At 31.8% G+C, this 21,987-nt stretch overlaps 1 protein-coding gene across 4 annotated transcripts in view; it reads right to left on the bottom strand.

The window, feature by feature from the left end:
• LOC108917145 (glycerol-3-phosphate acyltransferase 1, mitochondrial) overlaps positions 1-21,987 on the bottom strand; it is an 89,493-nt gene that overhangs the window by 2,238 nt on the left and 65,268 nt on the right. For 3 of the 4 annotated variants that reach the window (XM_018723616.2, XM_018723615.2, XM_018723613.2), the window contains exons 3-10: positions 14,992-15,102; positions 8,096-8,427; positions 7,727-7,960; positions 6,922-7,345; positions 4,382-4,541; positions 3,478-3,662; positions 1,038-1,373; positions 101-395 (exon numbers count right to left, since the gene is read on the bottom strand). In XM_018723616.2, coding sequence (XP_018579132.1) covers positions 101-395; positions 1,038-1,373; positions 3,478-3,662; positions 4,382-4,541; positions 6,922-7,345; positions 7,727-7,960; positions 8,096-8,427; positions 14,992-15,102 — 2,077 coding nt within the window. Of the gene's footprint in view, positions 1-100; positions 396-1,037; positions 1,374-3,477; positions 3,663-4,381; positions 4,542-6,921; positions 7,346-7,726; positions 7,961-8,095; positions 8,428-11,651; positions 11,686-14,991; positions 15,103-21,987 lie in introns of those variants that run through there. The other variant, XM_018723617.2, reaches the window with a different exon arrangement.

Raw genomic sequence — 21,987 nt, 5'->3', positions numbered from 1 at the left:
GTGTAATAAAATCTATAAAAATGTATTACTGGTTGGCTATCTGCTATAGAGCCCTCTTCAAATCACCGATTTTACACTAAAACAATTGTATTCCACTTACCATACTTAACCGTTCCCAAACTAAGCTGCATCTTCAGTTCATCAAAAATATCTTTAATAAGCTCGCTTTCAAGCAGCTGCCTTCCCACCAGCTTGTCCAAAGCGAAAGCCGTTATAGAGTACGATTCGACAAGAGGCATCAAGATCCCCCTCAGGTACGATAACGTATCGACCGCCGATTTGTTCGGGTTCACCTTGTACACCTTCTCCGGATACTGCTCTTCTTCACCGTCATCCACCAACTGCCTAGCTAACTTCCGACTCCTCACGTTTAATTCAGTGTCCTCCGCGTCATCCTTGAATAAAAAAAAATGGGTGTTCTAAATCAGGAGAGCGGGGCGGCCATATTAAAGGGGTTTTTTGGAATCGTTCATAAGTTTTGTTGAAAACTATGAATTGTACTTGGTTTCAAAATGACACAGTAATAAAAATTTATTACAAGGTGTCCCATTTTAGTGTACCAGCCCTCGACTTTCATAAATATTTCAAACAACTTAGATTTTTTAAATGGATACCCATATTTTTATTACAAGAAGCCTTTTCAAGAAAAGTTTCATATAAAAGTTACATATTTTTTCACGCAAAACATGAAACTGTAATAAAAATATGGGTTTCCATTTAAGAAATCAAGGTTAAACTTGAAATGACCTTGATAATTGAGCTTAAGGTTAATTTCAAGGTCATGGTAACTTGATCCTCCTAAACCTGACAACTTTTGTCAGGAATATCTTTCACTATCCTGCTTATTCCTCGAGATATCAGCCTGAGAATTAAAATCGAACAGGAAAAGTATAGCGCACTCTGGCGACAGAACAAAGCATTTTCAAAAAAAGTGTTTCATACAAAAGTTACATATTATTTCACACAGAATAAGAAACTGCTATAAAAAATATGAGTTTGATTGACTTATCTATTATCGAAGTAAAATGTGTACTCACCACTAAAAATATCTGCTTCCTAATAACTAAATCATCGATACAACTACTAACGACTTGCTCCAGGCTTTGGCACGGTTTGCAGAACAAAAATTCGTACTGAAGTATATCACATAAATCCAAAACGTTATCCACCAGATCCTGTTGGACGACGCTCCCCGAGGACTTGTCCAAAGCCCCGATCGCAATCGCCACTATAGATTCCAGCGCGAAATGAGGCACCACCGTGTTGCTGTAGTACGTCAGTTCGATGACGTTCGGCAGGATGGCGATCGGTTTGATAATCTCTTCGTTGTTTGTTCTTTCCTTACGTACTAATGCAGGTCCCAACATATCCACCTAGAATGGATATAATCCAAAAGTTAAGCTGTTGTAAGTGGAAAGTTTTACACGATTTTTGGAAATTGGCATTTTTATAGATTTTGAGTGATGCAGTGATGAATTGATATATTAGTATACGGGGAGTGTTGCCGAAATGCTGCCATAGCATCACGGTGTGCCAAGTACTTTCCTTTACGATGTAGGTTTCTTATGTTGTAATATGCTGGAAGATATAAGCATCCTGTTGAAGGAGATCCAACAACGGACTAAATGTATGGGCTGGTCTTGTTAAACGGTTGGTTTTTGAACTGTATTATTGGGATCATGGTTATCTCTTAGAGATAAAAGGTTGATCAAATTAGGGTAAAGCTGTGAAATTAGATGAACAATAACTTGCTGAAGAGAAATTTGACCTACTTTTTTCGTTTTGAAGTTGCCGTTAAAATACTGGAAATATTGATTTTTTTTAATATAAAAATGAAAAGAGGACGTTTTAAATATAGTCATAGTTAGAACATTCTGAATTGCGAAATTCAGAACATGTTACCAGCTTTTGTTCTTATGGGTTGTTGGATTTTCGCATTTCTAATCCGGACTATTTTTCTGATTACTATGTTGAGTCATAGATGATTTACTCTTTCGTTTTCGTCAAATTGGGCAAATTATCCGTTTTTACAAAGACTGACTTGAAAGCAAAACATTCAACTATTATCATTGACAACGCAACCACCAAAAAAAAACAAAGTTTTTCCAGTGTCAAAATTGAGCTATCACATCACAGGAATTTCCTAACCTCAAAAAACAGGTCAAAAATAGCAAACATTCGCAAAGTGCTAGAAAAAATACTCCGAGATCAGATTTACAAAAATCGTTTTTAAACTTAACCAATTACCTATGTACTTTATTATCTGAGATTAGGCAGAAAACCCGTGAATAGATCTTTTGCAGAAAAAAGAACAAGATATAGCCGAAAAAAAGAAGGTTAGACCATGATTGGGTACTCAGGTTATAAAGTAAACAAAAATTGTGACGTCAAATTCGTAATCAGCGACCCCGAAAACCCCCGTATATCAAATTTGGCGCGAATCTGTTATTTTTTGAAAATTTGGTGCCATCTTGGATCCGAAATCTTGAATTTTGCAAAATTGATCTCGGATTCGGTCTTGTTCTTTTTTCTGTAAAAGATCTATTCACGGGTTTTCTAACTAATCTCAGGTAGGTAATAAAATGCATTGATTAAATTTTTAAAAACGAATTTTGTAAATCTGATCTCGGATTCGTGATCAGCGACCCCGAAAACCCCCGTTTACCAAATTTGGCGCGAATCTGTTATTTTTTAAAAATTCGTGATATCAGATCTTGACGTTTTTTTTTTTTTGAGGTTAGAAAGAGAACCATCAATTCTGACCCCGGATTCATGTTCGGCGGGGTCTTAACTATATAAATGAACATTTGAATATAGAAAAACTTTTCCTAGCACTTTTTCGCGAATATTTGGTAGTTTTGACATTTTTATTTGAGGTTAGGAAATTCCTGTGATGTGATAGCTCAATTCTGACATCGGATCGTGATCAGGAGGTACAAATACTACGGATAACATATGTCGCATGAAGAGTACAGACAACTTTTTTTTTGTGTATAATGCCGCAGTTTAGATAACTACAAATGCAAACTGCATGAAAAGGAGCAGGATTTGCATGCTTCATATTTACTGATTAAATTTGAAGAATAATTTAAGTTAAGTTTGACATACGAAAATTTAACCGAACTGTCAAAATTTTATTGCAATAGTCGACTGTTTTGTTTTCAAAGCACACTTTGCACAGATGAACAATTTGATGTTTCAACAAAAACAAAGAAACGAACTATATCATGACACACATCATAGCAATCAGAAAAATGAGCTGAATTAAAAAAATGCAAAAACCCCACTTTTTGCCGCAATCTTTACATAACAATGGATTTTTTGCAAAAAAAACAATTAAAGATTTCAAGCTGAAATTTGAAAAGAACTCAAAATCTATAAAACTGCTAAGTTTCCGAAATCTCGTAAAACTTTCCACCTTACATTATGTAACTCCTGGATAAATATGCATGAGCTCTGAAATACTAATTTACTTACAGCATAATTAATGACATCTAACGAGTCTCCGGAGAAGCCTATGTCTCTCCCGGCGTACTCCAGTTCCTTCCTTAAATTATCTAAAGTGTTCACTAATTCTTCTATACTAGCGCCCTCTCTGTGTTTCGTTAACAGCAGAAACGCTAATGCGTTTGTGGACATGATGCATGTCGACTGAGCACAATCTAAAAAAAGACATAGCTCGATGTTACATCACACGTTCCTAATGCACTTCAATAACTTCTTTGTATTTGCAATATTGACTTCAGAAAAAAATAATAAATACAAAGTATATGTCATCTGTCTGAAATGACATTGCTACTCACTGACTATTAGCACAAAGCATTAATTTGTATCTAACGGCAAAGAGTGATCTACAAATCTGTAGGTGCTAAGAAAGCATGATATGTTTCGCATTGAACTTTGATATTGTCGGAAAAAACTGCTTTGACGGCTGGAGCATGCAGCTCAAAGAGTAGTGGTTCTGATCGATGATCTTAGTTGTTTACTAAATATTGTGTGTAATTCAACGCTGGATGGAACTATAGTTCCCAGAGTAGTTGTTTCTCACAATGCTATTAGTTCACAACGAAGCTCCAATGTCAATATCTCACTTTGTTGATAAATCTTACACTAACAAGTAGTTCTAATAACAAACTACGACAAAATGAAATATACTTTTTTTTTTGGACAAAAGGATTGAAAATTAAAAAGAGCAAAACACGTGTTAAATGTCGTATGAAAAGTTTTAAAGAAAAATTGTTTAAAAAACAATGGGAAACGACATTATTTCATTTAATACAAAAAAAATCGCATTAATAGATTGAAATTCAAGTTAAAAATAAAACCTTATTAAAAAAAAATGTGACAAAAACAATTCAGGAAACAAACAATGTATACTTACCATAAATAATGTGTTTTGATATGCTTTCTACTAGAGTTTTAAGTTCCTCCGATACAATATCAGTACCGTATAAACTAGTGGTAGACGGATTGGATTTCAGTGTTTTCTTAACTCCGTTGGGTGTCATTTTCCCACTCATATTGAACGTCTTCACCAGCTCCTAAAATTCAAATTTATTTTTATAGTAGTCGCTCTCTAAAATTAAACGACTTTAATGCTAAAGAACATTTAATAGTCAAATTATTTATGAATAACGTCAATTGATTAACATCTGGAGCGACATGGACATTTCTAAATTTACATTCTTTATATGCCAGCATTATACTTTATTTTACTGCATTTATGGCTTAAAAGATAACAACACTGCAATACTCCATATTTTGCCAAATATGACATACAATGATCAAAATATGGACTGACATATTTAAAAAATTATTTTTACTTTCTATAAAACATCTAATGCTTTATTCAATTATCTGTAGTGAAATATGTATGGCTTAGTGAAAACTGACAACAATACGACGCCTGGATATTACCAAAAATGGCAGATAACAATGAAAAAAATATGGCCGGCACAGATATTTTTAAAACCTTTATTCTCTATAAAACGGCCAATAATTTATTTGAATATTTATGGTTTAGTAAAAATTTACAACATATGATATTGCCCAATATGACTGATCACGAGGATATAAAAATATGGACTGATAATTATTTTTTAAAAACAACTGATAAATTATTGGACTGCAGTGGAATATGTGCGATTTAGTGAATAATGACAACATTGTGATATCTACATATAGTCAAATATGGCACATAATGAACAAAATATGGACTGACATACATATTTAAAAACGCCAACATTGGATATTTCTAATTATGGCAGAAAACGAAAAAAATATCGACTGTCAGAAATATTTTTAAATTTCTCTCTATTCTCTCTCAAACAGCCTATAGTCCATTTGATTGCAGTGAATTAATATTTATGGCCTAGTGAATAACGAAAATATTATAACAGCATATTGTCAAATATGGTATTCATTGTTATAATGAACAAAATATGGACTGCCAGACATTTTTAAAGCAAGCAATCAAGCAACTGATACGTTATTTGGTTGCAATGAAATATTTACCGCTTTGCAAACAAAGCCAACATTATGATACTTGCATGTCAAATATAGCATATAATGAAGAACAAAATATGGACTAAACATTTTTAAAACATCAATCTCTATCAAACAGCTGATGGTTTATTTGATTGCAGTGGAATATGTATCACCTAGTGAATAATGACCATATTATTATGACACCTGTATATTGTCAAATATGGTATACAATGATGAATAAAATATGGAGTGACATAATTATTTAAAAATCTAACTTTAACACTCCTACACTGATGTTTTATATGATTAAATTGAAATATTTAAGGATTAGCGAAAAATGACATTACAAAACCTAGATATTACCAAATATGGAAGATAATGAACAAAATATGGACTAAACATTTTCAAAACATCGATCTCTATGAAATGGCTGATGGCTTATTTGATTGCAGTGGAATAAGTATGACCTGTGAGTAATGACAGCATTATGTCACCTGCATATTGTCAAATATGGCATGGAATGATGAACAAAATATGGAGTGACATAAATATTTAAAAATCTACCTTTACACTCCATAAAACAGCTGAAGTTTTATATGATTACATAGAAATATTTAAGGATTAGCGAAAAATGACATTACAAAACCTAGATATTACCAAATATGGGAGATAATGAATAAAATATGGACTAAACATTTTCAAAACATCAATCTCTATCAAACAGCTGATGATTTATTTGATTGCAGTGGAATATATATGACCTAATGAATAATGACAACATTATGTCACCTGCATATTGTCAAATATGGCATACAATGATGAACAAAATATGGAGTGACATAAATATTTAAAAATTTACCTTTACTTTCCATACAACAGTTGATGTTTTATATGATTCATTGAAATATTTAAGGATTAGCAAAAAATGACATTTTTATGACCTAATGAATAATGACAACATTATGTCACCTGCATATTGTCAAATATGGCATACAATGATGAACAAAATATGGAGTGACATAAATATTTAAAAATCTACCTTTACTTTCCATAAAACAGTTGATGTTTTATATGATTCATTGAAATATTTAAGGATTAGCAAAAAATGACATTATAAAACCTAGATTACTAAATATGGAAGATAATGATGAACAAAATATGGACTGAGAGACATTACAGTTGTAAATGTGGTAAATTGGTGAAGTTTACACTGAAATTCCAACAAAACTGATGTTTTCAGTAACCTTTTTAATGATAAAACTGTGACTTTTAGGCAACACAAATTCTACCAACTCCTAAGTAAAACAATCTAGTTTCTAATAATGTCATTATTACTTTAACCAAATTTTCAATTTCTAGTTTGAAAGTTACAATGTCAATATTCCATACTTTGCACTACAGCCACCTTAAAACAAATATATAACAATTACTTACCCGTAATGAAAATGGCTGGTTAAAGTCGATCCTCATCATCCCGTAGTTACTGTTCAAAACGCTCCAGATCCCCTTAATAGCGCTACCAAAAGTCTCCATCTCCTTGGGCTTGCCTAACTGTTCCCTAATAAAATTACCGTCCACCAACTTTTCATAGTTCACGCTAATCGGTACGAGCAGAGCATCCTCGATCGTTCCATCCATGAAGGTGTCCAGAATGACACTAAGTATACCGTACTTGGGCATGCAGGGCTTGCCCGTTCTCGTCCGGCCCCCTTCGAGGAAGAATTCCATGTTGTGACCGGCCCGGAGGCAGTTGTTCATGTAGGTGTGCAAGACAGCTTTGTAGATGTAGTCTTTGCGCCCCATCGCCGGGTCCATGCGGCGTCTTATGAAAAATGCGCCCAAGCCTCTCAACAGAGACCTAAAAAGACGAAAGTCTCAAGAATTGAAATACAGGATGTCGTTTTAGTTTTAGTTAGTCGGTTTAATGACTCGGTTAATAGATATGAACGTGTTATATTACACTTGTGATGCGAAAATGTAACGATGGTAATTTTCACTTCACAAGAATACCATAACGTGGAAAAGGATATAAAAAGTGGGCAATTTCAGGGAAATCTGTTTCATTAAATGCAAAAAAGGTCAGCGTTATTACTAGAAAATGCTAGTGTAAGTGCCAATGGACTTATTTCTGCACAGATAGATCAGAAGCTTGTGGTACGCAACAATTAATAATTAACAAAACATGGTCAAAGCTATCGGCAGTGCCGCAAACATAATTTTATGTTTCAACAAAACTTACCCAAAGAATGGTATCCTCAGATTGTCTCCAGCAGCGACTAAGGGCGATCGGATGTTGTTATTAAGAAGAATAAAAGAAATTAGAATGTAATCCAGGTGAGACCTATGCAACGGCAAGAATATGACCGGGAGATTGGAATTTCCTGCTTTCTTCAACATTTCCACTTGCCCAGGATGAACCACAACTGAAGTTAGGAAGCACGAAAGTAATTTATATAACACCCACGATGTGAATCTGAAAATAAAAGTAGGTTAAAAATTATTAGCACCAAAATAGTATGCGGAAAAAGACTGATAGACTTGTCAGTTGAAAAAACTGTCACATAACCTAACTTAACCTCAAAATAATACATGCAAAACACTGTCGCACCTCAATAGGAAGTCCGAAAGCGTGGACCTCATATCGTAGAGTAACTTCCTCGCCCTTCTCTGATTGCCTTTCAAGAGCTGGCTATAAAACTCATCGTCGCTAATTTCCGAATCCTGGAACTGCTGAATGGTTGTCTTCTCGATTGCCCGTTTCAGTCTCTCGTCTTTCCAGACGAGATCTGCTACCTGAGGATAGTCGAACTTTTTAAGTTCGTAAACCTGATACAGATGCGAAAAGGTCCTGTGGAGGAATCCATTGCTGTGTTGGGGAAGCTGGTAGTTTAAGATGTTTCTTAAGGCTAAGGATTCTGTTGTTTTGCTGACTAGTGACTCCTAAAACAAAGAATAATTCTTTACTATTGTTAATTGAGTATTAAAAAGTTTTTAAATTTACTTGTGTACAAAAATTATCACTTTTTAGCTAATAATATTATGGGAAACAAGTACATGGCATATCTATCATTGAATTTCACTCCCACTACCTAATAAAAAATTAGATTGATTACAGATACCAAACACAAGAAACGTAGAATGTTCCTTATTAGTAAAATTTACTGTATTATAGGTATAAACTTTAAAAAACTTTAAAATTCAATACCAACATAATATTGCCAAAGGACATAAAAAAAGAATTAATTATTTCCTAAAATAAAAACAAATCTCAATTTAATTAACAACAAAATACAATTTTTAATAGGATTTACTAATAAAAAACTAATTGCAGCATGCGTGACTAATTAAAATAACATTATCTTTTAATTAGCAAACCTGTAAAAAATATAACCATATTTAAGTGTTCCATCTAAACAATTCAGAATAAAAAAGCAAAAATATTGAAAGAAAACCTGTTTTTCCAAAGCAAAATTTTTAAAGTAATATTCAAAATAATAACAATTGAAAAAATAGTGATTGAACTATTTTTTCAGACATATTTTAATAAAATCAGGATCAGAATGTTTCCGAATCTCAAATCAGTAGAATAGAACTCAAGCTCAAATAATTAACAAAAGGTAAAACCAATATTTTATTTAAATCAATTTAAAAAATAATTCCTTAGTAATCTACGAAAACAAACAGTCTAGTTTCTCTATAATGGAAAAAACAATATTTAAAGTATTTTTAAATAAATATAAACATAAAATCAAACAAAAAACTGAGCTGAGGAAAAAAAACATTAGGTATATTTTGCAAATTCCTTAAAGAAAGATCATCAGACTAATGTTTTTGAATCCAGAACAACATACTCTTGATCGTTCTGAACATATTCAGAATTTTTATCAGCTTCTAAAATTGGAAATTGCCAATAATTGTTTATATAATAATGTATTATGTATCTTAGTAAACACAGCGGTTGAAATTTTTCTTTTTCGTCTTTTGCCAAGTTTTCAGGAACAAAGTATGTAGTTATTTTTGTCATGTTAAAAAGCCAAAAATTCAAAAAAAAATGTAAATATCAGAAAATTTCCAAAACTAATACCACGTTTGAAAAGCAAATCAGTTGAATACCGTCCCAAAAAGTCCAGAGAATTCTAACGAAATTGAGAGATTCAAAATTGTATACCTATCTATCCACTGCCCCTCATCTCATAATCTTCACCCACTACTGAACCGCGTACCCGCGCTCGGCCGTTTTTGAGCATGTTTGGAGGAATTTTTCACCTGTTTCGCATCATATTTATCGGAAAATTAGAATATACTTTTTGTAATATCATACTTTTAAAATCCGGCTGAAAAATTAAAATCGAGAATCCAAAAAATTCGAATTGAAATTGTGCCAAAACTAATGGTCCGACAGAGCATGTTTTGTGCACATTTAAACTACATATAATTTACTAATTTTGTGCACAGGGTCAGCTCTACAACTTAAAAAATGGCAGAGTAATGAATTTTTAAAAAAACGCTAAATTTTCCGGGTTTTCTCCGCTTCTAATTATCCGATCAGATCGATCGACCTCTCGTTTTATTCGTATTTCGATTCTCTACAAATGGTCTTTTATAGCATTCAGATTGCTTCGTTAGTTTAGGTTTCACAAGCAAAAAACTAAAAAATGCGTTTTTTGCATAAAAACGTTTATAAAAAATTATATAATGGTAAATTGGAGTAGGAAACATATAAGCATATATCTACATACTGTCTTTTACATGATGGCACAGTCCGTTTGCTACTAGTATTTTTGTCACAAACAAAACCTCTATTGATTGGTCTAAATTGAAAATTTAACAGAAATGTCGACTTTTGATGACATTTTTCGAAAAAAGATTTTTTCCGTCGCATAATTTTTCTGGAAATTTTGAACCTTAGTCCTTTTAACACTATTAAGCCTGTTTTTGAAGTAATTGAGGCTGATTCTAGACTATCCAATAGGTGGCCGAGTATATCTGATAGTTTGAAAACAATGTCAAACTGTTGCAGAAACAAACCTATTGACAATAACGTGAAGTATTAGGTTAGGTGTGTAAAGACTGCAATGTTTTAATTTTAAAAGTTGCCAGTGACTTCTTGTATCAATCTGTAGAATTAAATTATTGACCTAATATACTAGCGTTCCCTATTTTAGGACAAAGAGAATTAAAAATTTACGATAAAAGTAGGTTAGTGTATTTTAAGTATTAAAGAAAAAATAAAATTGAAAGTAGACATATGTAAATCAAACTAACAGGTGTTAAAATAAACTATAAAAAATTACGGTCCTGCACTAAGGCTGGTCCTAATGGCCAAATAATACAAGTTATATCATACCCAAACTCATACTCGCATTTATGTAAATATCAATTATTTCCCCGAAATATTTTTATAGATATTATATCACTAGAACTGCGCACTTTCATTGTTCTTTCCTATTGTATAACAAATATTACGGAGCGGAACTGCTTTACAATTGGATTTTAAAGAAACGAAACGGATAGAAAGATTCTGTAGACGCTGGAATTTATCTACCGTAAATCGGCGTGAAATTTACAAAAAGCGCTGAAAAATAGAACCCACGGCAATTGAACTCGAATTGCGAAGTTAACGTTCATTGTTGAATCATTAAATATCTAATTGACCCGGTGAACTCACGCCCAAGCCCGAGAATTCAATTTAATCTAGGGTAACGTGTATAGGTACTAAATACGTAGATGTTAAAATAAATACGCTTATTTCAAGACATCGGAAATCCAAATCCAAATTTCTGCTTCCTTAAATTATTATTAAATACGTAATTTTAACTCGCCTCAAGCGAGACATGCCGTCAAATATTTACTTTAAATAGTTTTACGAAACGGAAAAATATATTCAGTGTAAATAAACGCGAGTTTATTTTTGCCAGTCAATAAGCGAATACGTATTTAACTCAATTCCTAGAATTTTGAAAGTAACACCTAGTATTGAAAAAATGATGTATACATATCTGAATATTTAAGCCGGAATTTACATATTTAACATATATTTTGCGCCACTAATTTCGATACCTTTCTACAGATATGATTTACTTCCATATTTACCTCACTTTCACCTAATTAGTGTCTATGCGGATAAAATAGTAAATAGTTATTAGAGAACAAGGTTATTTTACCCGTGAATTTTCGAGAAAACCTCGCCACAACATAGCTCGTACAGAAAGACTAAAAATAATAACAAACGAGACAAATCAAGAGGACCACGTGAGAACGCACCTGATATATTGCATGGATGGTAGCGACGATCTTTGGCGGCTCAGAATCTGTCGAACGTTCACATTGTCAGTGAAAACTTGGAGATATTGTTACAGTCGAAGAAGGACATTAATTATTGATTTAGTTTTATTGAAAACATGGACACACGTAGGCAGTTTCAGCGACGATGTGTTTAAAATAATTTGTTTAAATTCGACCTTTGCCAGCGGGTAGATTCAAGTAGTCGCAACCTTGACCCGCATATACCAGAGACGTGACATAAACCCTAAGCATTTTTACTATGTTCTGCTCAAATGGTGTTTAAGAAATCGGGACGCCTTAATCAAATATTAAAAATTAGCAATTAAATAAATACGAGGGAGACATTTTTGGGGGAAAATTTACGATATAAAATAATTTCACAACTTGATTGATTTTAAGAAGTTTAATAAAAAAAAATCGAAGTGCATGAAACAGTGTTCCGAATAGATATTTATTTGATAGTTCGGAAGAAACTGTTTTCCATGTTTTTCCGAAGAAAAAAATAGAAAAAATAGAAAATATGAGAAAGTTAAAAATGAAAAAAGCACTTATTGAAATTAAATTAAAATAACATATTTTATCAATAATTTATACAGGGCGTTTTCTAAGTAGTCCCAAAATATTTCAAGGTATGTTCGTCCAAATTATTTTATTAAAAAAAATGACTATATTGACATATATTCAAAAATGTCTTCTTTCCAAAATACAGGGTGTTCAAGTTTTCGTTTTTTTTTTAATTTCTTAATAAAGAAATGTTTTCTTTTATTCGAATTTTGAACGATTAAACTGCCTTTTAGAGGTTCGCATTGGTTATTACTTATTAGTCCAATTATTTTTAAAAACAATATGTACGTCACTAATATTTTTGATTTTATGACTTTTTTATGTAGCTTTCGTTTATTTTCTGGAACATGTCTTTCATTTGAATGATCGTATGATCAATAAAAAACTCGTAATAATCTTTTAAAATATAAAAAGTTTGTTTATTATTCATTTATTTTTAAAGTCAAACTTATCTCGTTTAACATCCCATTGCTTTTGAACTTCTATATCAAATAAAATTCTTAGAACATGTGTTAATATAATTTTATAATCTTTTTATTTAAAAAAAAATAGCATATTTCTTCAGAACTACGTTCCAAATTAAAAGAATACAGACTGCCATTTTATGTCAGGTAAGGAGAGAGGAACATAACATTTGAAGTATCAGTGGTGTACATATTAATTTTTAAAATAATTGGTTAAAATATTGTTTACACCTACGCCCCTGGTGAAATTAACGAATTTTAGTTTACACTAAAACACAATATAAAAATATTTAAAAAAACAGAAAGGTATTTTGAAAGGATGCAATTTTGGATATATGTACAAACTTATATTAATTTGAATTTTTTTTTTAATAATTTAAAGCATCACGCTCTGAAATATTTTAGACTACTTAGGAAACACCCTGTATATTCTACATCGAGATAGCCTCAAATTTTAATTTATAGAACTGGAGTAAATATTAAGGAAAAGTAAATATATGTATTTTATTTAAAACAAAAAAAAGAAACAACATTTTAATTTTTCATAAACAAACAACGAAAACAAACAAAATTTCAGTTCTCTATAACTAAAAGTTCAACATTTAAAGCATTTTTTAACTAAGTTTCAAAATAAAAGCAAACTAGAAAAACGAGCTCAGAAAAAAAACATTTAGAAAATTGAGTTAAAGGAAGATTCTAAGTTTGATGCTTCTGATTTCCAGCCGTTGATAATATAAACATATTTAGAATTTTCGCTTCTAAGAGTAGAAATAATCTGATTTTTTGTTGAAATAGTTTCTAACGGTTATTTTTTATACAGGCTGATTCAAAATTCAGTACAAACAATTTAGGGGCGTATTTTTGAGGTCAACAAAAGACTTTTTTGTCCTATAAGCGTGGGTCCACAAAGGCTTAGTTTAACACCCTGTATATCGAAAACTAAGCATTTGTGGGCGCACGTTTATAGGAAAAATGATTTTTATTTTGACCTATATATATTTATGTTTGCAAACGTGGTGGCTAGGACCTTTTATATCTTAAATTTTAACGGAAATACCGTCTAAGTCAAAATTTATCTGGTGATAGAGCTCTCAAAGTAAGAAAAAATTCCTATAAATGCTAGGTGTATGAAAAATTTAATTATTTTCAAAACGCCTAAAAATAAACCGTGAAAATTTACACAGGCTTTTTTCGGAAACAATATTTTTCTTTTTTTTTTAATATTTAACATTATTAAAAAAATATGGATTTTTGCGAAAAAAACATTTAACATCAATTAAAAAAAAATTAAAGATTTATTCTTTACTTTACTGATTTTTAGCAAAAGTTACAATTTTAACGATTAGGATCACAATGAAAGAAAAATCGCAGAGGTATGAACTGTTAAACATTTCTTTGGGATACTTTAAGGTTAAAGAAACTGAAAATCTCTTCATTATTTGTAAAGTTATCTCAAGTTTAGCGAAAATTCTAAAACACGCAATTTTTTACATTTTTTGATTCAAGTTTCTTGTCCGAAAATTTTTTATTTTATTTTCAAAAAACGATAAGAACATCTCATAGAGGATACTTTGATGTTTCCAAAACCCTGCTTAGATTTTCTGTACGATCACTAGTTCCTGAATAATTAATTCATCAAAGCCAAAAAGGTCGTTTTGCTTTAAACGATCACAACTCAACGACAAATCATCGTACAAAGCTCATGATCACCTAAAATTAATGAGGATATCAAACTGAAAGAGCTGACAGGTGGGATTGCCAAAAAAAAATTATTGAAACCCGTGAACGTTTTGAAAAGGAAGCAAAAATTTTGATTTTTTGTTTTCGCTGGGGACGTTGAAAATTTTTGACTTTCAAATCCTGAAACAAGAAACTTTCAGAACCTGAAACTAGAAACTTCAAGCTTCGATTTGCTTTTTTTATTGCTCTACGACTATTTTTCGCCAACTCAACCTTCTGAAAATCACATAAAAATTTAGATTTTTTTTATTCTTAAATTTTTGTCACTGGTTTTTGTAAACTTTTATTTGTTTGCCCTTAGACAACATTTTGAACAACTTTTTCGGGAATTTCAACATGTTTATGAAATTTTTTCTTATTTTCAAAAGTTCTGTCACCAAAAAAAATATAGCCTACGCAATCGGGCCAATATGAGTACATGTACGTGTTATTTCAAGAGCGAATTCCTTACCCGACTAGTTAACGTGCAATTTTGACAGCACAGTCCCATAAACGGCCTTTTCTTGGTAGTATGCACTTCAGGGGCGTGCTCCTTTATATCGAACAGCTGCGCCTCTCTGGCCTGGAAAACAAAAAAATATATATATTGAAACATATTTATGTCATAATAATATTTTGCTGTCCTTTGGAAATTTGACACCAATAAAAATGTCAGGAAAAACACTGTACTGTCATCGATATACCTTGTCCCCTGTATAAAACCTCTGCATTTAATTCTTTATCAACGATATATATTAACTTATCTGGGAAAGACAACATTTCTAACGGAACTGACTACTAAAAGATAACGCAGATTAAATTATAATCAATACTGCAAACCTTTGGTTTCGGAATCGAGGTTTTGTTGTTCACATTTCTTTTGAACAGCAACGATTGCAACTGCTTACACATTTTCAGCAACATTCACTGAATATATGATCGGTGATTCAGACTAGTTTGGATTTACGATTAGGCAAGCACACGATCATGAAGAGAAAGTATACGAGAAGTTGTAAGGTTACGGATAAGGTTGATACATATTTGATGTCAATTTTGTATCACTTTGACATAAATTATACTTTATTGGATTTAGTTGACGAATTTCTTTTAGAAAATGAGTAGAACATATTTTAATTTTATGCTGGCCTAATTTTTTTAAGCGGCAATATTAAATCGTCAATAAAAATTACGTTAACATTCATGTTTGGTAGGAACAGTAAAATCAAATGTTTGAAATTCATTTCTGTACTCTCATCTATAAAGCGTGAGTATTTCCTACTAAATTCAAAATTGCGAATAAGTGTATACATTTTAAAAAATGTCAACCGTATAAACAGCAATATTGTGCAACACGAAATTCAACCTTCATATATTATGATGACGAGACACATGACAGTCGAGCTTAGACAACCAACATTGCATGACTGGTACTGTCAACTAAAAAATCCTAAATCTTCGCATCATAAATATTGATCATTCATTTATAATGAATAATAACAAACCGTTATGTCTACGATTGAAATAATTGTGTGTTTTAATAGTTTTTATCAAAATTTAATAGCCAATGCGAAGAAAATTGTATTGTTAAAACAAAATTAGGCTCTGTAAATTATAGTCCAGTCGGCAAAAGCCCGAAAAAACGTGATTGTAGCCATTTTCCATAAATCCCAATTTTTTTCACAAATCGGCTACAAATATGTTATAGAACAACTCATTAAAATGCTCAAGCGCTACATAGTGAGGAAAAAATGTTATTAACAATTTCCGTTGCAAAAAATGCTTGTTTGTTTGTTTTTCTTCAATATCTCTGTTGGATCGAAAAATCGCGAAGATAAATCAAGAAACCATTTTTGTTCTAAGTGAAATTTTTTTTAAGATGGCATTGCACCATTTTTTTATATCAAAAATAATTTTGGAATTTTCAGAGAATAGCAAAAATGTTTTACAATGTACATGTACAGTAACACTGTATAATTTCTACTTAAGCAATTTTCTTTGCAACAATGGCTAACACATTTTATACTAAAGAATGTTTTCAAGTAAACTTTTGTAATACTTCAATCGAATTAGTTTAAACGTGAAAAAATTATTAGTAGACATTTTATTGCATTTTATGACATGGAAGTGATAATATCAAAAAAGTAACACGAAAGAAGTGACGCTAAGTTGGCAAATTGCAATTAAGTTGCAAATTTTCGGGTTTTTTCACTTTTTTTACTGCCCACGAAAATCTAGAGGACCTATTGGAAAATTTGTCATTTTATGTTGTAGGCAATTAAATTACCTACAATTTAAGGTATCTAAAGCCACATTTCACCAATTTGTTAACTGTAAAATAAAGGTCGAACGTGGCAAAGTCAGTTTTCAAAAACTGCGCATTATTATTGCAAAAAGAGATTGATGTTGATGACATTTGTGGAAAAGACGGTCAATTCAAAGACCAACATGTGTGTTTTATTATAGACTTTATATTTATGGATTGGACGTTTTGGTCCTGTGCCGTGGCTAACTCGGTCACCCGATCTAACTCCAATGGACTTACCACTTATTTCAATCTGCATCAAATAAATAATAGTCCACAGTACAGGCCCCCCCTGGAAAGTTGATTACCACATACTTTATAACTCCTGAGGCGCATCCTTTTGACGAGTCTACCACATTTTTCCTCTGCGACTTTACTCCATTCCTCCGCTTTTCCACTCGGAAAAGTCCAAAAACATGGCAATTTCCCGGGGTCTTGAAAAGTCAAGACCACATCTTTTATTTTTAGCTTAAGTAACTGGAAATTTTGTTGCAAATGCCGATTTAAATTTGTCCGACAGAAATTCTTCCGACACTGACGTGTCTACCGGTCGAAACATGCCAAAATAACAGGGTATTGAAAATCAATTACCACATATGTAATTTTTAGTAAAATTAATTGTAAATAATTAATTCAGTCAAAAAGTATTGTTGTCCGACAAATTTCAAGCCGCGTTTTTTCAGTCCGACAGCTGGAAATCGGAATTTTCACGGGGTATGAAAAATCGATTACCACATATCTAATTTTCATTTTTTCCACTTTTAAATTTACTGTACAAAATAGTGATATAAGTGTCCGACGATTTAATGTCCGCAAATTATTAAAAAATCAATAAATCAATAATCGTGATGAAATTTAATTCCAAAAATTTCATATTTATAAATGGTTATTAATTATTATTATGTAAATTATTATTTGTTTCAAATAAATAATTATAACATTGCTTATTTTATGCTTAAAAATTTAAAAGTTGTTAACAAATGAAGTCATTTTTGAGACGATTAATACTATCTTAGCGCATAATGCATTATTTCTGAATAAATTAATATTATACTTGATATAAGAATTCGTTTTTCTCTTTCAAGTTTTCATTCGCGTTTGTTATTTTCCTTTACAAAAATTTTCCTATTTTTCTAAAAGAAAATCCCAAAACTTTTGTGCATAATTTTTTTACACCATACATATTTTTTTGAAATCGTTTAATTCTTTTCTCGATATTTATTTGGCTAAATTGAGCATAAGAGATTTACAATTACAGGAATAAAACGAAAAATATATACAGAGTGTTTCAGAAAGACCTCCCGTAAATAAAGGGGGTGATAGTACGACAAAAAATGAGAATTGTTTGTCTTATGAACTATATGTCTATCTCCTCTTGTTTTCGAGATACAGACAAAATAAAAATTTTGAAATAGAATTTTTAAGAAAATTTCCAAACGGTGCTAAATATTTTTATGAAATTTGGTAGTCCGGGGTTTTTAAAGTTGCCAAATACGATAGTCTAATTATTTTTTGTGTATTTCATAGAGGGCGCTAGTTATGCTACATTCTTATTACATTTTAAGTTCAATTTTTTTTAAGGTTAGGTTTTTTACCATTCGGGCTCCAATTTCTATTGTACAATTTTATTTTCTAAAAATAATGTTCTCTTGTTAGAACTTCCTAATGTGGACGATTTTTGAGAAAACAGGCTTTTAATTAAACTCTTACAATATTACACTATAAAATAAGCGACTTTTCTCAAAGTAAGCTTGAGCTTCTTATTATTCTTATTTTTTGTCGTCCTCACCTCCTGTATTTACGAGAGGTCTTTCTGAAACACCCTGCATTGTATATTTATATGGAATTTTGCTTAATACCTGAAAATAGCTTATTAGAAATTAATAATACATGTGCACATTTTTTTACGAAATTTTTTTCATCATTTTTTGTCGGACTGACGATTTGCGGACATTACAATTGTTGCTTATAAAAAAACACTTTTCTATCGTATGTTATTTTTGTCCGACATGTGGAAATCGATATATCATACCCCGTGAAAATTCCTATTTCCAGCTGTCGGACTGAAAAAACGCGGCTTGAAATTTGTCGGACAACAATACTTTTTGACTGAATTAATTATTTACAATTAATTTTACTAAAAATTACCTATGTGGTAATTGATTTTCAATACCCTGTTATTTTGGCATGTTTCGACCGGTAGACACGTCAATGTCGGAAGAATTTTTGTCATTGCCATGTTTTTGGACATTTCCAAGTGGAAAAGCGGAGGAATCGAGAAAAGTCGCAGAGGAAAAATGTGGTAGACTCGTCAAAACGAAGCTCCTCAGGAGTTATAAAGTATGTGGTAATCAACTTTCCAGGGGGGGCCTTGTACTGTGGACTATAAGATAGGATGTGGGCACGTTTTATGTATGTTTATTTTCTAGTGGAATATTTTCATTAAGATTAATAAAAATAGACGCAAAGTGGTGCATGACAAATGACAAAAAGATATTTCCACTGAGCCATGATAAGATAACACACTGTTTCACGCGGGGTAAAGTTAAAGTAGACCGATTCCTTTGTGACCAAACGGACCCTGAACTCCGATAAAAGCAAAATCTGTTGATACATAAAAGTACCTCGTCCCCTTTGAGTGTAAATAAATACAAATAAATTTCCAAGTGCTTTATAAATATCGGTACAGATCTCGGTATCAAAAGATTTGTATTTCGTTTGCTGTGTTTGCTTTCTTATCTCGGTTTAGAAGAGGTTATTTTTCTACACGAAATAATTATTGAACCCTTTTAAGAATATCCGTACCCCGAAAATAAATACCTGAAGAAACATTAATAAGTTTTTAATAAACATTTTGTGTTCGCAAATAACTGTTGACCTAAAGTTTCGTATCGCATTTTATGGTTGAGAAAAATTTTTTTTTATTAAAAATAAAACATGAATTCGTTTATTATTCTTTTCTCGTAAACGGTTCATTTTAACGACAATACACAAGAGTACCTTTATTTAGTCTAAGGTTAAAGCTACCCAGATTTATTATTTTAAAGTTTTTATCACTATTTTAAAAGGTCCTTACTAGTGTCCATCACATAAAATTTTTATTAAATTTTATTAAGTACTTTTAAAGTTATTCAAGAAAAACCGATTTCCAGCGGCGTCCTCCAGGGACACATATCTCCGTAGGGAGGGACTGTACGAAAAAATTTTAGAGGAACTTGTCATCTTATTTTTTCATGTTCTATCTGCACCCGAGAGATTTCCCACATTTTCGCGGACACTCTGTATACACGTTTAACATTACGTGAAAGCCTGTGTTTTTGCACNTACGAGAATTAGCCCAGAAGTCGGAGACTTGTGCGGGAGAGGAGGCGGCATATTATTATTACGCAGGCCGCATTTGCGCCCAGGAACGACTAATGTTGGTAGGCCCTAACCACCATTGTCAATCTCTCACATTGACCCAAGCCAACATATCGACCGTTAATAATAATTATTGAACCCTTTTAAGAGTATCCATACCCTGAAAATAAATACCTGAAGAAACATTTATAAGCTTTTAATAAACATTTTGTGTTCCCAAATAATTGTTGACCTAAAGTTTCGTATCGCATTTTATAGTTGAGAAAAAAATTTTTTTTTTAAAATAAAACATGAATTCGTTTATTATTCTTTTTCTCGTAAACGGTTCATTTTAACGACGATAAACAAGGGTACCTTTTTTTAGTCTAAGGTCATACAGGGTGTTAAAAATTTAGGCATTAATTGTAATGCTTAGCCCGCCCCTGGTAAACTAAAAAAGCTAAATATGTTGCAAGGACACTATTTTAAAAGGTCCTTACTGTGTCCATCACATACAATTTTTATTAAATTTTATTAAGTACTTTTAAAGTTATTCAAGAAAAACCGATTTCCAGCGGCGTCCTCCAGGGACACGTATCTCCGTAGGGAGAGACTGTACGAAAAAATTTTAGAGGAACTTGTCATCTTATTTTTTCATGTTCTATCTGCACCCGAGAGATTTCCCACATTTTCGCGGACACTCTGTATACACGTTTAACATTACGTGAAAGCCTGTGTTTTTGCACTTTTTAGGTTAGGATATCTAGAACACCCGACTTTAAGAAGCAATTCCGTGGTCGGATTCGGCTACACCGCGTTAAAAAACATCGGAAAAATACGGAGGTCTTTGGTTTAAAATTTTGTCAGACTGTATAACTGTTAGTGTACAAAGTAACAAATATAGTATAATCAGAATTCATTCTTCCTCACTTAGTTCTTACTACAAAGGAAACACGAAATTGTTCTGAAATACATATACTCGTATAATAGTCCGGTCAAATTAATCATAAAAATAGTGGTCAAAAAACAAAAATTCCGACAGAGCTAAATTTTGGTGGAGACCTTGGGTATACCATTACAAAGAAAGTGTCAAAATTTCCCAGCGATCCCATGTGTGCTAAAGAAGTTATTCGGGGTCAAAGGTCAATATTTGAGGTTTTCTGGATTTTTTTCGAAAACCGTAAGTTTTATCAAAAAAGTAGTTCTGACAAAAATTATAGACCTGAAAATTATCTACAAAAATGGTCCTAATACTTTTTTTTCTAAGAACCACTATTCCTGAGATATCGCACATATATGCCACATATCCTACTTAGTCAGGCACTTAATACACGTAAAAATGCCTTTTGTGTCTCTTATATGTATATACTATACTATTCTGAGAATATACACTCAAAAGAAACTCGGTCCCTTAGTCAAAATGACGCAGATGTCCTTATAATTATTGAAACAGCAATAGAACAATTTAATGCAACAAATACAACTATTGTAGTTGGTGAAGATGTTGACTTATTAATACTACTCACTGCAAGGACTCCAATTGATAAAATTATATATTTTTTAAAACCTGGAAAGGCTCAACAGCGAACAGAAATATTTTCTTCAAAAAGCTTATCTGCTTATCCAAAATGCCAAAATCATATCTTATTTTTACATGCGATAACCGGCTGCGATACTACATCAGCAATGTTCAGAAGGGGTAAAACATCAGTATTAAAATTATTTGGAAAAAAAGATTTGATTGATTGCAGAAATTGATTCTTCACCTCAAACAATAATCACAAAAGGAATTCGCTTTCTCCTTGCTGTTAAGGAGCTCCAAAAAAA

The sequence above is a fragment of the Anoplophora glabripennis genome, unplaced genomic scaffold (genome assembly GCF_000390285.2).
Source record: "Anoplophora glabripennis isolate ALB-LARVAE unplaced genomic scaffold, Agla_2.0 scaffold85, whole genome shotgun sequence".
NCBI lineage: Eukaryota > Metazoa > Arthropoda > Insecta > Coleoptera > Cerambycidae > Anoplophora > Anoplophora glabripennis.
This window is presented reverse-complemented; position numbering and strand designations above follow the sequence as displayed.